General features: G+C 38.8%; 1 protein-coding gene across 1 annotated transcript; it reads right to left on the bottom strand.

Moving 5' to 3' along the window:
• Positions 1-241: 241 nt before the first annotated feature.
• ZNF286A (zinc finger protein 286A) lies at positions 242-14734 on the bottom strand. The gene is made up of 5 exons (XM_049776880.1): positions 14667-14734; positions 13169-13254; positions 6716-6830; positions 5625-5717; positions 242-2338 (listed from the first exon to the last, which is right to left on the bottom strand). Exons 1-5 carry the CDS (start codon positions 14701-14703, stop codon positions 1122-1124), a joined length of 1548 nt encoding a protein of 515 aa, XP_049632837.1. The 5' UTR covers positions 14704-14734; the 3' UTR covers positions 242-1121.
• Positions 14735-16776: the final 2042 nt, after the last annotated feature.

Below are 16776 nucleotides of genomic sequence, written 5' to 3'. Positions count from 1 at the left end.
TAAGCTCTATTAATACTTCTACTTTTTTGCAACTAAAACCTATACAGATTTATATATTTATATTTATAAGAAGTCATATGGATAATGCAGAGGGAACAAAAGCATGACTATATGCTGGATATTTATAAGGATTTAGGAATGAAAACTATAATTATTTTGTTTCTATTTTTCTTTTCTTTATAAATAATCTTTTCATATAAAATAGCATATAGTAACAATAAATACTAATATTTGTAAAGAATTTTGTTAAATATTTATTGAGCATTTACTGTTTCCAATTCCATTAATAATCTTTGGTTATCCATGCAATTTTTATTAGTATATAAGTAGGTTTTATACCTTTTCTGTTTCCTTTAAGGCTCTCATATATACCAAAGATCAACACATATTTATAGAACACAGCAAAAATAAAATGGGTATAAACAAAGGCCAGAAAAAGGTAATTTATTTATGGAAAGCAACTGTTTATCTTCAAGTGAGTCCTTGTTACTTAAACTTTCTTCCATGTCCAACTAGATGGTAAATCCTTCAGCCACACAGCTTTTTTTCTTTTCTGTGATCCTAAATATCACACATTGAACCTATCTGCCTTTTGGCCCTAAATATTTGAGATTTTTTTTCTCAGACTGTAAGAGTAGTAGTGTAATGAAATGGTCTCTTCCTTATACTGTGACTATAAAAAAGCAATAATCTGTCCAATACAAATAAGGGACTTAACAAAAAATAACAGTTAGCATTTAGATCCATTCACTTCAGAATAACATCAAAGAATTAAGATACAGATTAGAATTTAAGAGGAATAAAAATCCTCCAGTCTACATAGCAGAGAACTTCCTCACAAAGTAAGAAGAAATAGGGCTTTGTGTGACAAAGGGAGAGGAAAACTGGGTTTAATAAATAGTAACTGCCAACATTTTCCCACAGATTTCTTGAATATCCACCAAAAGGTACTTTGAAGGAATGAGGATAAAAACAGGTCTTTCAGGAAGTTAGATGTCATAATTAGTACACAATTATGGCTCAAAACTATGTATTACAGAGTCACATTTTCTAAATACTCAGGTACATAGTAAAATGACAGATGTAAAATAACAGATACTAAGTAAGAACTTACATATTTTTCAGGTTTGTTCTTCAGTATGATTTCTCTGATGTCTGATTAGGGACGAACTACACTTAAAGTTTTTGTCACATTCACTACATTTATAGGGCTTCTCTCCAGTATGAGTTCTATGGTGTTGAATAAGAGCTGATGAATGAATAAAGGCTTTCCCACAGTCACTACATTTGTATGGTTTCTTTCCAATATGGATTCTTTGATGTTTAGCAAAATTTGAGCTTCGGCTGAAGGATTTATCACAGTCAGTACACTTATAGGGTTTCTCTCCAGTATGAATTCTCTGATGCTGAACAAGATGTGTGCTCTGGCTAAAGGTTTTCCCACATTCATTACATTCATATGGCTTTTCTCCAGTATGAACTCTCTGGTGTTTTGTAAGTGACGAGCAATGGCTAAAGGATTTTCCACAATCCTGACATTTATAAGGTTTTTCTCCAGTGTGAGTTCTTTGATGTTTGATGAGTGCTGATGAGTGAATGAAAGCTTTGTCACATTCATTACATTCATAAGGCTTTACCCCAGTATGAATCAACTGATGTTGTACAAGATGTGTACTTCGATTAAAACCTTTTCCACATTCATTGCATTCATAAGGTCTTTCTCCAATGTGGATTCTCTGATGTACTGCAAGGGCTGCACTTTCATTAAAAGCTTTCTTGCATTCAGTGCATTCAAAAATAATTCTAGTATGAGCTCTCTGATGCTTAGTTAAATTAGCTCGATGACTAAAAGATTTCCCACAATCGTCACAGCTGTAGGGTTTTTCTCCCGTGTGAACTCTCTGGTGTCGAACAAGTACTGAATGGTAAGTAAAAAGCTCACCACAGTCATTACATTTATGAGGTTTTTTCTCTGTATAAGTTCTCTGTTTTTTCATTAAGTTTGATTTCTGTTTTAATCTTTTATCAAGTGTATGAAAGACATATGATCCTTTGGGAACTCTGTCTTGAGTCTGATGGACAGTTTTACGACCAAAACTTTTCCAACATACATTATGTTCAGGAGCATCTTCAGGGAGTGAGTGTATATGGGTGAATACTTCTCTTAAATGTCGTTCCTGATTTTCTTGCCAAGTTTCACTGTGACGAGTTTCTTCAAGGTTGGAGTCACAGACACTATTCCTTCCCAATCTGTCAATTACTGCAAACTGGTATGATTCTTCTTTGGATAAAGCTTGCACTGAAGTTGGATCTTTGCTCTCTGTTCTAATATCCAAGCCTAAAAGAAATTGGAAATGCAAACTTTCTCTGTTTTCTGTGCTTTGCAAAAAGCAGTTCTGAAACTAAAAATGAAAAGTATGACTTTGTAAAAAGAAGCAAGGGGGAAAAGAAATATGTAGGAATATGAGTAGATACAATTAAGAGTTAGAACAGGAAAATATGATCAATATAAAACAAAAAAAGATGTAGATGAAGAAATCTATCACTGAATGAGTAATAGTGAGCATATGAAATTAGGACAGGAGAGAAACAACATATTTTAGAACATTTATTGATTTGTTTGTTTTTTGTTTTTGGGTCACACTCCACAGTGCTCAGGAGTTACTCCTGGCTCTGTGCTCAAAAGTCGCTCCTAGCAGGCATGGGGACCATAAGTGATGCTGGGATTTGAACCGGTGTCCATCCTGTGTTGACCATGTGCAAGACAAATGCCTTACTGCTGTACTATTGCTCCAGCCCTAAAAAATTATTGTTAACCAATATCTAACATTATTGATATAATGTCAGTTGGACTTTGACGTGCCCCATGGGAACCCCCACTGTAGACATTTGAACCTGAATACAGCCCTTTGGTATCCCCACTGTAATGACAGTTGAACCTGGACATACCCCTTGGACATGCCCCCTTGTTACACTGGAATAAAAGGAAAAATTTGGACCTTTGCAGGGGGTCCAGGACAGTGACCAGAGCAGCAACTGCTGGTCCATGAGGGGCCAAGATAAAGCATCAGAGAGATGCTGCCTGCTTTATATCTATTCCATTCTCTTTCTTTTTTGAACCTGGGTCACACCTGGCCATCTCTGGCCAGTGAATTTCCATCTCTCAGAAATATCTGGGTGGCCTCAGACTCCAGGAGGAATAAAAAGTATACTTGGATTCTCTTTCTCTCTTTCAGTCCTGGTGAACATTACTACAAGTTGGCATCCCTGGTTGGGCTTGAGGCCCCACCAGGCAGCTGGGTCCCACAGGCCCCTGTGAGCCTTGTAGCACTGGACTCTGGCAGCCTTGGGCCTCTGCAGCCTTATAGCAGCCGAGCAGCAGGCAGAGTTGCAACTTACTGCAGTAACCTGCTGGATGACGGCAAATTTCTACATATCACATGGTGTTGAGGGTGGCTATGACAAAATTTTTCAATTGTCCAATCCTACTCATTGCCTTATATGCACCCCATTTCCAGCTTCTTCTTTTTTTAAAGTACTTTTCTTGTTTAAAATATATCATCTCCCAAAGAAATAGTAGATATAGGAAATAATATATCCACAAAGCTATTTGTTTTAGTAATTGAAGAAAAATACTAATAACTCCTCCTAATATCCTATTATAGAAAATAATTAATACATATATAAAACAGAATACTATGCAATTATATGAGAATATTTATTGCTATAAATATCCATATATTTTAAATTAGTACAGCAAATTTCTAACAATTTGTCAGCCTTTGTGTTGTGTAGGAAAAAAGAGGAAAGATAAAATAAATGATATATGTTGGGGCCAGAGAGATACAGCAGTAGAGCATTTGCCTTACAAGCGCTGACCCTGGACCAATGGTGGTTTGAATCCCGGCATTGCACATGGTCCCCCGTTCCTGCCAGGAGTGATTTCTGAGCAAAGAGCTAGGAGTAATCCCTGATCATTACTGGGTGTGGCCCCAAAACAACAACAACAAAAATATCATATTTATTTGTTATATCTACTATAAAACTTCTTTAAAAAAGGTAAGCATGATTAAAAGAAATACACAGATATAGGAAATATAAAGGGCAATGTAGACATAAGTATCTCTAAGAATTAAAGATAATACAAAAGTGATATTCGAGCCAGTGAACACAAGATCAATATTTTTCCAACAAATGGTGACATGAGAATTTATTAATATTTAAAAGTAAATCCCCTTCCAATTGTCCTCATTACGTACAGTAAGGAATTTTACTTATTCATCTATTTATTCTATTGACTTATTAAACATTATTAAGAAAATACTATATTCTTAGCTCTGTACTAAACACTGGGGCAAAACAGGCAGTCTTAAGCACAGAAGAAGAGAATTTGGTCTAATAGTTACAAATACTTATTCAAATATACCTGTTCTAAGTACTAATAAAAGGCAAATGGCTATATAATAGAAGATTATGGGATATTGAGGTTTCCTTAAAGAAGTAAATCAATGAAGTAACATGAAAGTGGGTCTAAGGTTCAGTGAGTATCTAAGACATAAAAAGCACTGAAAAACATTTTGGTAGAGATTAATATGTATACAAGTTGTGAGAGGGACTTTAAAGAAAAACGTAGAGGACTAAATTATACTTAGGCATCAGAAGTTAATCCTAATTCTGGCACTCAATAGTTGTATAACCAAAGAAAAGTAATTTAACCTTTTTTCAGTTTCTTACTGTGTAAAATGTAATTGCATATTTATTTCATGAAGGGTAAGAATAAATCCTGTAATAGTTATTTTATGTGTGCTTGTTTTTGGGCCACATTAGTGGTTATGGTTTACTCCTGATTCTGTCCTCAGTGATCCTTCATAACTGGTGGCTGGGAGACCACATGCAATGCTGGAATGTTGGCCAAGTGCAAGGCAAGCAACTTAACTCCTGAAATACCATGATGATCATATTTAATGGGATGAGTGTATATTCCCATTAAGTGTAACTTGTAATTACATATTTATAAAATAATTGAAACCTAGATCTAGCATAAAACATACATATATAAAAAACCACAAATGAAGAGAAATGTTACTTATTTTGGCAACATATAAATGTCTGAGTGACGTGAGAGAATATGTTTTACTAGGGATCAGACTTGGCATTATGCATGCAGAGAATGCACTCTACCACTCTGAGCAATCTCCCCAGCCTAATAGTAATTCATAAGCACTGGAAAGTGTCACTTTTTCAGTGTTCTGCAGTGCAGTATTTATCAGGAGCCTCATGCTATCTTCAAGTTGTGTCAAAAATAAGCAGAATTGAAGGACTTGAGCAATAGGTTGGGGTGTTTTCCTTGCATAGGCTGGCCAGATTCAATACCTGGCATTCCATTTGATTCCCTGAAATTGCTAGGAATGATCTCTGAGTGCAGAGACAGTAGTAAGCTTTGAGTAACATTAGGTGTGGTCCCAAAATAAGCCCCCTTCAAAAAAAAAATGAACAAATTTAAGCTGAATGTTAAAATACTCTCTATTGGTGCTTGAGGATTTTTATTAAATGTGAAAAAACTTCCAGACTTACTCTGAAAATAGCCCTAGAGACCATAATTAATTTTCATGTGTCTAACTTACCTGAATAGCCATTTTGTGGGATTTTTCTCTCAAGTATCAGTACTTCTTTTTCATCTTCCAAATTGTACTTCTCAGGTTTAGACACTGGAAGCCCTGTTCATTAAAAACATAAAAATAAGAAATGGGAATTAGTTATATGTGGTGACCTCAAAGACCTACTCTAGAGCATAGTCCTAATATCCTGATCTACAAAATTGATAGGAAGATCAGGGAATAAGGGGGTATCAACATCTGAATGAAGAATTAAATACCTGTAGTAAGAGTTTATATATATTTGAAATGACAAATGTTTTAATTTATTAAAAAAGAAGAAATGTTTTTCTTTATTTCCTGTTAATTAAGTTCCATGGAGATACTGCAGATTAATACATAGTTTAGAGAAAATTTTGGATTAAAAAATCTGGATTATAGTAAACAGTGCAACAAAGTTGTTACTGTTAACAACAAAGTTGTTAACTACTCCCCCCCATTTCCTTTCTCTGTTCTTTAGTTACAAATTTGAGAATGAAAATTTCAGTTACAAAATTGAGAATATTAAATTTGGGAAGGTTTAACACAGTTTTTCCCTTTATACAAATATATACATAAACATACAAAATAATTCAAGCTAGGTAAAAACAATCTATTTCTCCAGCTCTAGTAATTATTTTGCAGATAGACATGTGATCCTATTTGCCAAAATTCCCACATAAGAAACACTACATGTTTTTAACATTTAATCCTTAAGCTGCCAATGGCCACCTGAATCACATGGGAAGATTTTAAGAATAAAGTCCATATAGGGTAAAGTCAAATCACATACTTTAAATAAAGAAAATTCCTGAAAATATAGCTGATTCCATGAGGCAAAGTACTTCTTCCCTTGAAGCCAATATGAATTAGTTTTTCAGTATTTGAATCCAAAGAATTCTGATGCAAAACAATGATATTTTGCCAAGAACCTAGCACAGATATCTACTTTTTTTAGGCTCTAAGATACAAACTCTATAACTGTGCAGTGCGAAAGTGAAGGCTTTCTAAAGATATTTTTTCTTCCATAAAATAATGATGGCCCTCCTAAGCATAGATGCGTAATGAAAATCCATCCTTACAAAATGAGACCAGGTTTCTATAGTTCTCCAGCATCACGTCCCTTTGTACAGGATCCAGCTTCCCCCATTCCTCTGGGGTAAAGTCCATGGCCACATCCTTGAAAGTCAGTGATGTCTACAATAGGAAACATATTTTTATTCACCATCTTTCATTCATTCGCTTCCCTCTTACAACCCTTGTTTCAATTGGCCCTAGAAAACAGGCACGAAGAAGACTGTGATAAGTGAAAGGCATTTAATAGTGTTCACATCCTGAATATTTCATGTAAAGTCATTGGGTATATGCCAGAGTAACTAAGCTAGATGCAATATAAACAACATATTTAGTCCTTTGAAAGACTATAATTCGGGGAGGAGTACAATGTTAAGACATGAATAAACCATGTGTTCAGTAAACTAAAAAAAATATAGTGGGGGAAAAGGCAAGCTTGCATGTCAATAAGATGAATTAAAATTCAAAGTGTCTAAATGAAGAAGTTAAAATGAAAATAATTGGTAATGAATATTAAACCCAGTTAAGTAATTAAGTATGGAATTGGTTCAAGACAAATGGAAAATGATTAAATGATACATTGGAAAATGATTAAAAAGTAATTATGGGTATCAATATAACTAAAATTGTCTATATTTAATTATAGGATTAGGATTTTTTCCTTCTTTTTCTGACAACCAGGCTTGCACACAGGGCTTTACATGTAAAGCATAAATTCTATCACCAATTGAACTAAGTTTTCAGCAAGATTAAAATTTGTAAGTCCAAAATAACAAAATTTGAGCTAGAGAGATAGTACACTGTTTAAGGCACTGCCTTGCATGCAACTGAGCAAGTTTCAGTCTCAGCACTACTCTATAGGATCTCCTGAGCCCTGATAGGCAAGGAATGGTACCTTCTAGCAGAGCCAGAAGTAAGTCTTATGCAAAACAATAATGTTATAAGGAGAAAGAGATATCCATCCATCCATCTACATGTGTATCAGTACTGTATTGAATACTTTTAATAATAATATTTATTAAAAATAACAAATAGGGGCCAGATAGCATGGAGGCAGGGCATTTGCCCTGCATGCAGAAGGATGGTGGTTTGAATCCTGGCATCCCATATAGTCCCCCGAGCCTGTCAGGAGTGATTTCTGAGCATAGAGCCAGGAGTAACCCCTGAGCACTGCCGGGTGTGACCCAAAAATCAATATATATGTATATTTAATAATAACATATGTAATAGTATTTTTATTATTTTGGTTTTGGCGGCCACTCAGCAGTTCTCAGGCCTTACTCCTGGCTCTGCATTCAAGGATCACTCCTGGAAGGGCTTGAGGGACTGTATGGGGTGCTGGGGATTAAACCGGGGTGGGTATTGTGCAAAACAAGTGCCTCACTTGCTTTGTATAGCCCTGAACAGGTCTCTGAATAAAGCCAGAAAATGTAAATAATATTACTAGATTGAGAAAATAAATATTATCATATGCTTGATCTGGATCAGGGGTCCTCAAACTATGGCCTGTGGGCCACATATAGCCTGCTGCTGAAGACATTTATCCAGCCCGCTAGATGTTTTTGCTGCCACTGACACTACTATTACATGAAGGATTGAAGAAAATGCAATTTGCATCAGCATTTCCAAAACTCTGCCAAAAAAATTTCCTATTTTTCGTTGGCACTTGATGAAAGCAATGATGTTCGTGATTCTGCACAATTTCTAAGTTTTATTTGTGAGGCAAATGATTATTTCAAAGTCAGAGAAGATCTTGCTCCACTGCAAAGCAACCAAGAAACAACTAGAGGAGAGGATCTCTATGCAAAGGTTTGCCAAAAGCAAATGGTTTGGAGCTGAAATGTACTACCTAGCCAATGTGACAGCTGATGGTGGGTTCTAAGAAACCAGTAGTTGATTGCATTAAGCAAGAGATGGACAAACATAATCATTCTCACCCAATGGCCACACACTGTTTCATCCACCAAGCACTGTGTAGTAAATCACTTTAGTGGGACTTTTATGAAAATTGTGGTATCTTGTGTTAACTTCACTAGAGCTAATGCACAAAACCACAATTTCAGGAATTTCTGTCTGAGCTAAAGCTGCCTATGAAGATGTTCTGTACCACACAGAAGTTCATTGGCTGAGTCAAGGGAGAGTTTAGAAACATTTAATGACTTACTTCTACAGATTAAAGCTTCTCTGCTTTCAAAAAACATAGTTAAATGATGTAGAATGGAAATGAGCTATTCAACAGTTTCTGTGTGTAACTTCAAGGAAAGAGAAAGCTCAACTGTGATATGCAACCACATGTGAAAGCATTTAATGTAAAATTAGGTCTCCTCCTCGAACAAGTGAAGGAGGAATATATTTGCCATCTTCCTATAATTCAAATTCTATTAGAATTTGATTGCATTCCCCAAAAACCTCAGGAACCTGGGCTGGTGTGGTGGTGCTAGAGGTAAGGTGCCTGCCTTGCCTGCCCTAACCTAGGATGGACCGCGGTTTGATCCCCCGGTGTCCCATATGGTCCCCTAAGCGAGGAGCGACTTTTGAGCGCATAGCCAGGAATAACCACCGTCACCGGGTGTGGCCCAAAAACCAAAAACCAAAAAAAAAACAAAAAAAACAAAAAAAAAAAACCCCAAAAAACAAAAAACCAAAGAAACAAAAACCCCTCAGGAACCATGCAATTAAAATGGCAACCATCTTTGGCAGTACTAATGTCTGTGAACACACTTTTTTCAGAATGAAACATCTGAAATCTCCAACCACATCTAGACTACTGATGCACACTTGCATCACTTATTATAATGACTAGCAGTGACAAAATATAGAACCAGACATTGACCATCTCATTAGCTAAAAGCAGGCCCATAGTTCCTACTAAAATACTGGTAAATTTGTTGATTTAACTTTACTTGTTCTTCATTTTAAATATTGTATTTATTATGTTTTTTTTTTGGGGGGGGGGCCACACACGTTTGATGCTCAGGGGTTATTCCTGGCTAAGTGCTCAGAAATTGCCCCTGGCTTGGGCGGTCCATATGGGACACTGAGGGATTGAACCGAGGTCCTGATCCTTGGCTAGCGCTTGCAAGGTAGACACCTTACCTCTAGCGCCACCTCGCTGACCCCTTATTATGTATTTTTTAACTTCAAATTAAGATATGTACAGTGTGCATAGGAATTTGTTCATAGTTTATTAAAAAACAACTATAGTTTGGCATGCCAATGGTCTGAGGGATAGTAAACTGGCCCCTGTTTAAAAAGATTGAGGATCCATGGGTTAGATGAAGGAAGATGAAAAATCCAGGATGATTCTGAGGATCCTTTACCCACAATGTGCTAATATTTACTAAAACAGTACCTTCTATTTAAATATGCACAACACATTTATAAAAAAAAAATACAACACATTTCAATAAATTCCAAACAGAAATAGAGCAACAGCTGAAAAAATGTACAAAAAATTCAGTACAAACCTAGTGCCAGATGGTTAAAATTATACTCATAGAAAATGTTAGAGCATTAAATAATTCTGTTTCTATTTTAAGTGAACAAAACATATAAATTAGAAAAAGAACAAAAACTAAGAAACAACAAAATTACAGGATAAAATGAGAAATTAAGGGTGGGGATGAGGAAAATAGAGAAGTAAAAGGAAATCTAAATAAGGCCAGTATGTTATAGTTTTGTTTTCTGTGTCTTGTTTTATGTTTTATGCTTAACCCAGTGATGCTTAGGGGCTACTCCTGGCTCTATGCACAAATATTACGTTGGCAATGCTCAGTGCTTGGGGATGGGAACTGAACTAGTAAGAAGCATGCAAGGCAAGGCTCTACATCTAGGCAGGGGTCTCAAACTCAATTTACTTGGGGGCCACAGGAGGCAAAGTCGGGGTGATCCTTGAGTGCAAAGTCAGTAGTAAGCCTTGAACATTGGGGGTGTGTGACCCAAACAACTAAAACAAAACAAAACAAAACAAAACAAAACAAAAAAAGATTCCTCTAGGGCAGGGCCACAAAATGTTTGTATGGAGGGCCGCAAATGGCCCGCAGGCTGCGAGTTTGAGACCCCTGAGAGCCTATAAATGAGTATAAGCAAAATTTCTGCTATATTTGAATAATATCAGAACAAAGGTTCATAGGTTCATATACAGATTTTCTTATAAAAATATAAATTTAAATAATTAAAAGACTACAGTACTACAAATGTACTCCAAAAAAGATACAGTACTCAATTCCAAATACAGTACTCCAAATTCCTTTTTTTTTGATGTCCTATGCTACAAGGCATATTGCTCTACTGTAAATTCTGATCCTAGACTCTATTTCTTTTTACAAAAATAGTTTTTATTTTTTTAAATAATATTTTATTTAAACATGTTGGTTACAAACATGATTGTGGTTGGATTTCAGTCATATAACAGGACACCCCCCCATCACCAGTGCAACATTCCCACCGCCAATGTCCCAAATATCCCTTCTCCCCACCCGGCTTCTGCCTGTACTCTAGACAGGCTTTCTATTTCCCTCATACATTCTCATTGTTAGGATAGTTCGCAATGTAGTTATTTCTCTAAAGTCATCACTCTTTGTGGTGAGGTTCATGAAATGGGCTGTAACTTCCAGCCCTCCTCTCTTTTGTCTCAAAAATTATTGCAAGAATGTCTTTCAACAAAAATCATTTTTAAAATGTAGTTTGCTTTGTTCTAAGACTACAGTATATGGGTGGCTGGAACAATAGTCCAGTGGGAAAGGTGCATGCTTTGCATGTAGCCCACCCAGGTTCGATCCTTGGCACCCAATATGGTCCCTGAGCCTAGCCAGAAGTAATCCCTGAGAGCAGAATCAGAACTAAATCCTGAGCACTGCAGTGTGTGGCAGCTCCTCTTGTCCCCCAAGAATACAGTACATAATACATATAACACATAAAACATGTTAGTTAATTGTTTATGTTTTCAGAAAGTTATCAACAAGATAACTATTTAGCTTGTTGGGGCTTGAAATTATATGGTATGTGAATGTGTTGAGAGTTATATACATAAGTAACTCATGCTTTAGCCAGTTTCAATTAATTAAAAATAATTCATCAACACCAATGAATTCAGCACTAATAATCCAACCAATTAAAATGAGTGAATTAACAAATTCAATATTAAAGATTCACTTAATAAAAATTCAATTTTATGGGGCCAGAGCGATGGCGCAGTGGTAGGGTGTCTGCCTTGAATGCAGCTGAATCAGGATGGACATGAATTCAATCCCTGGTGTCCCTTATGGTCCCCAGAGCCAGGAGCAATTTCTGAGCGCATAGCCAGGAGTAACCCCCGAGCATCACCAGGTGTGGCCCCCCCCCCCCCAAAATCGATTTTATTAGCTGCAACTTAGAGCTTCTTAACTTTTTTAATACTAATATAAGATAGCTGAGAACCAACAGGGAGGTACATAAGGATCTCACGTCACTTTTACTATGAGTCCAAATGTACTCTATCTTTGGCTTCAGAAGTAAAGAGAAAGACAACTGAGCAATTTTTGAGGGGCAGGGAGTGGGCTACAACTAGTGGTGTTCAGAGACATTCTTGGAGAACTCAGGAGATCTTACACGGTGTTAGGGATTGAACCTGGGTTGACTTGAGTACAAGGTAAGTGCACTGTTGACTATATAGCATAGAGTATTTTTTACTTTACCACACATTTAAAATTTTATTTAGCTAGTAAATGTAGAAAGCCTAATACATAAATTATTCTTATAGTGAAACCATTTAAATGAACTATTCTTTTTTTTAAATGAACTATTCTTAATATGTGTTATGGAAAGAAAGATACAGTATAACAGTTTATCTTTAAAATACTTTATCTGTGGGTCTGGAGAGATAGCACAGCGGCATTTGCCTTGCAAGCAGCCAATCCAGGACCAAAGGTGGTTGGTTCAAATCCCTGTGTCCCATATGGTCCCCCGTGCCTGCCAGGAGTTATTTCTGAGCAGACAGCCAGGAGTAACCCCTGAGCACTGCCGGGTGTGGCCCAAAAACAAAAAAAAAAACCAAAAACAAACAAAAACTTTAGCTGTCATTGTCATGGAAAGCTGAATTAAAACTATAAATTCCATAGGTTTTCCTTTTCTAACATTTCCTTGAGTGGTCTCTTAAAAGTACAGCTCAGTTTTCTTTCTTTCTTTTTTTTTGTCTTTTTCAGGCCACACCCATTTTGATGCTGGGAGTTACTCCTGGCTAATCGCTCAGAAATTGCCCCTGGCTTGGGGGGACCATATGGGACGCAGGGGGATCGAACCGAGGTCCTTCCTTGGCTAGCGCTTGCAAGGCAGACACCTTACCTCTAGCGCCACCTCTCCGGCCCTACAGCTCAGTTTTCTAGCTGGGCTCCAGAGAATAAAGTTACATCAAAAAGAAGGAAATAATAAAATAGGATAAAATAAAATAAAAAATAAAAAAAAATTTCAATTATCATACTCACCTGGGGTCTGGCTGTGAGGCAGAGAGCAGCCATCTCTCCTTGTTCTGTGTTTTTCTCTTGAGAAAAGGAAGAAATCTGGGGAGACACTGCCAAGGGCAAGAAAGCAGTAATGATGGAACCTACATTTCCTAATTCAGATTCATAGTCTACAATCCTTTTCCCATCCACAACAGTGTTCCTATGAAGAGCGACAGCAAGAAGCATAAAACAACCCAAGGAGAATGTTTAGGAAAGCAATTACTTAGGATTTAAACATAAAATCCTAATTCATTTAGGAAGATGGCATTATCTGATCTAGAAGTCAGAACACTTTAGTTTGCCTTTAAGCTTAATCTAGATTAAACAAGTTTTTTAAGAGAAGGGGGAGTAAAAAAGAAAACGAGTGAAGGAGGAGAAATACAAATACAAACAGAAGACAAGAGGTATCAGGTGCATTGGTGTATTAAGAAAGGACAAAAGTAAATATCCAAGCCAGAGTCAACCACAATGGAATCAGGAGACCCAAACTTTAACTCATCAAAGCTTAAAATGGGTTTGTTAGGATTGCCGGCTGAGGGGCAGGAGTGGTGGCATGGGATGAACTCTGGGAAAAGTGGTGAATGGAGGTTGACACTGGTGGTGGGATTAGCCCTGTGCCTGAAACCCAACTATGAAGAACTTTGCAAATCACAATGGTTTCAATAAAATATTAAAAAAAAAAAAACTCACCAGAAGATAGATGTCTGGATTGGTACCATTTATAGTTAGTATAAAACACTAATTCACTTCCAAACAAATCTGAGCCTTACCCATTTTGAAGAGTACAGCAGATGCAACTGTCTCCAGGCTGACAGGCACACTCCCATTAGTCCACACTATCAATCTACAGCTCTCTCTCATTCGTTTCCCCTTCTCACTTCATCTCCCTCTCCCAGCACCAACTTGCCCTCATCTTTTGCTTGCAGGACACTGACAACACAAAGTTATCTCTATTCAGAAACTCTGGAGCATAAAAAATTAAATTGGGATAAAAAAAAAGGAGGAAGAAAGAGAAGGAGGCACAATGGCTCCAAACATCACCCTGAGAGTTTATTGAAAAATTAGATCGCCGAATTCCAGCTCCGAATAAGTTTGCTTAGTTTCGCCTGGGGTGCAATTCAGAAATCAAAAAAGCACACAGAGGAGGATGGGGGTTATACGGGAGGCCATAGACCAAAGTAGAAGACGGTCTAGTCATTTGGGAAGAAGTGCACCGAAGGCCGGGCCGTAGAAGTTGACACTTCCCTCCCAATCTGGGGGGACTTGGAGGAGTCTGCGGGGTGCCGGGCAGGAGAGGGCAAGGGAGGCGAACCCCAGCCCTCACCACGCCCTCCATTCTGACTCCAAGGGCCCTTCCATCCCAGAACAAAGGCGCTGGCAGCGTTCTCCGCCCAGAGCCGCCTCCCCGCAACCAACGGTTCCCTTCGGGAGGAGACAGCCGCCTCTACCCCCAGTTCAACACTAGTTGAGCAGTTCGTACCTCGGTTCTCGGGCCCGTCGGCCAGCTCCGTGTCCATGATCACCGCCCCCTCCGGCTCTCGAGCTCCGGAATTCGGTCCCAAAGGAGCGCGAAGAGCAGCCTCCGTCAGCAGGCCGCGTGGTCTCCCTTCCTGCCTTTCTGCTGGGAATTCTGCCTCGGTTTCCGTCCGGGGGATTTTCTTTCTACTGACGTGCCGGGCTCGGTCCTACGGGGCTGGGATCCCGAGCCCCGGGAAAAAGCATCCCTGAATCTGGGGCTCGGTGACGGACCTCGCAGCTCGGGAGAAGTCTCTGGGGGAGATGGAGAGGTTGGAAAAGAAAGTTCTGCGCATAAAGCCGAGACAGACCCACGGCCGGGGATGATGAAGATGGATCTCACTGCAGCCCCGCGCCCCGCCCGTGGCGTACCCGCTGGCACCCCCAGAGCCCCGGGAGGCGGCGGCTGCAGGGAGGATTCGGGGCTGAGCGTAAAGGGGTGGGGCTCATGCTCAGCTCTCGGGTTTGTTCCCCAACGCTCTCGCCAGCCCCGACTTGGCACCGACTGATCCCTGCGAAGGCCTGCACAGCCGCAGCGGGCCAAGGCGGTGGATCTGAGCGCCCAACCCTGCCCCCGAGCCCGGCCTGACAAAGGCTTCGAACTTCTAGCGCCGTCTCCGAATCACGCATGCGTACGAACGCGATTCGACCCAAAACTACAACTCCCAGAAGCCCTCGGGCGTCGCCGGACCTTCTCTGCGGGTGAGAGGTCACGTGGCGCAGTAGAAAGACTCGACGGTCTCTTATGGTCCCCCGTGCCTGCCAGGAGCTATTTCTGAGCAGACAGCCAGGAGTAACCCCTGAGCACCGCCGGGTGTGGCCCAAAAACAAAAACAAAAACAAAAACAAAACAAAAAAAAAAGAGACTCGGAACGGTTAGCGGCCTCCTTCCCTCTCGCGAGAGTAGTGTCCGACGACCGCTGACAATGCCCGTTAATTCCTTTTCTTTGTTTTGGGGCCACACCCGGTGAGCTCAGGGGTTACTCCTGGCTGTGCTCTCAGAAATCGCTCCGAGGTTGGGGGACCATATGGGACGCCGGGGATCGAACCGAGGTCCGTCCTGTGGGTCAGCCGCTGCAAAGCAAACGCCCTACCGCTGTGCCATCGCTCCGGCACCGCCCGTTAACTCTACAATCGGTCTACAATGCACTGGGGCTGCTGAGGCATTCAATTCGAATAGTAGAGTGTGTGGATTTCCCCACACATATGCTATGCATATGTATATATTATATACACGCACATATACTCTACTGTATATATGTTAAATGCCCCAAGCTCATTCTCTCTTCACTCCTTTCCTTGTTAGTTCCCTCTTCTATCTTTTCTTTCTCTCCCTTTTCTTTTTCTTCTATTTCTCCGGCCGTCCAGTCTTAGTCTTTGCCTTCAATGTGAAAGCTTTAATTTTAGGGACAGTATAACCCAATCCTATGTGTTTGCTCATCTCCAGATGCCTGCTAATGCTGAGACATTTGTGTGAAATTAGTTGCAAAGATTCAAGCTACGGGGTCCTTAAAGCTTAAAATAATTTAAAATAAAATATTTATAAAATAAATATAAAATAATGTATACAAATAAATATTTAACTTTATTAACAAAATCATATAAAATAAATTATTTAAATGTAAAATTATTAAGTCATTAATTATTTATAATTACTATTATTAAATTATTAAATTAAAATTATTAAAAAATTTAGATAGGTTGTTCTTTTTTTGATACTATATCTTTTTTCTTTATTCAAACATCTTAATTACATATATGATTGTGATTAGGTTTCAGTCATGTAAAGAACAACCCCTTCACCAGTGCAACATTCCCACCACCAATGTCCCAAATCTCCCTCCATCCCACCCCACCCCCACCTATACTCCAGACAGGCTTTCCAGTTCCCTCATTCATTCACATGATTATGGTAGTTCTCTGTGTAGTTATTTCTATAACTGCACTCACCACTCAATGGGGAGAAGAAAGGGACAATTTGACAAAAAAAGAAATACAAACAGCCAAAAGGCACATGAAAAAATGCTCCACATCACTAATCATCAGGGAGATGCAAATCAAAACAACTATGAGGT

This window comes from Suncus etruscus, chromosome 7 (genome assembly GCF_024139225.1).
Source record: "Suncus etruscus isolate mSunEtr1 chromosome 7, mSunEtr1.pri.cur, whole genome shotgun sequence".
NCBI lineage: Eukaryota > Metazoa > Chordata > Mammalia > Eulipotyphla > Soricidae > Suncus > Suncus etruscus.
The sequence above is the reverse complement of the archived record's forward strand: the minus strand, read 5'-3'. Positions and strand labels throughout refer to the sequence as shown.

Bases quoted from the DNA above. Each gene is read 5' to 3' on its own strand.
- ZNF286A (XM_049776880.1), bottom strand. From the start codon at position 14,703: ATGGACACGGAGCTGGCCGACGGGCCCGAGAACCGAG. The intron at 13,255-14,666 runs GTACGAACTGCT...TGCCCTTGGCAG, and splicing joins CGACGGGCCCGAGAACCGAG to TGTCTCCCCAGATTTCTTCC. The intron at 5,718-6,715 runs GTAAGGATGGAT...TTTAATGAACAG, and splicing joins TAGAAACCTGGTCTCATTTT to GGCTTCCAGTGTCTAAACCT.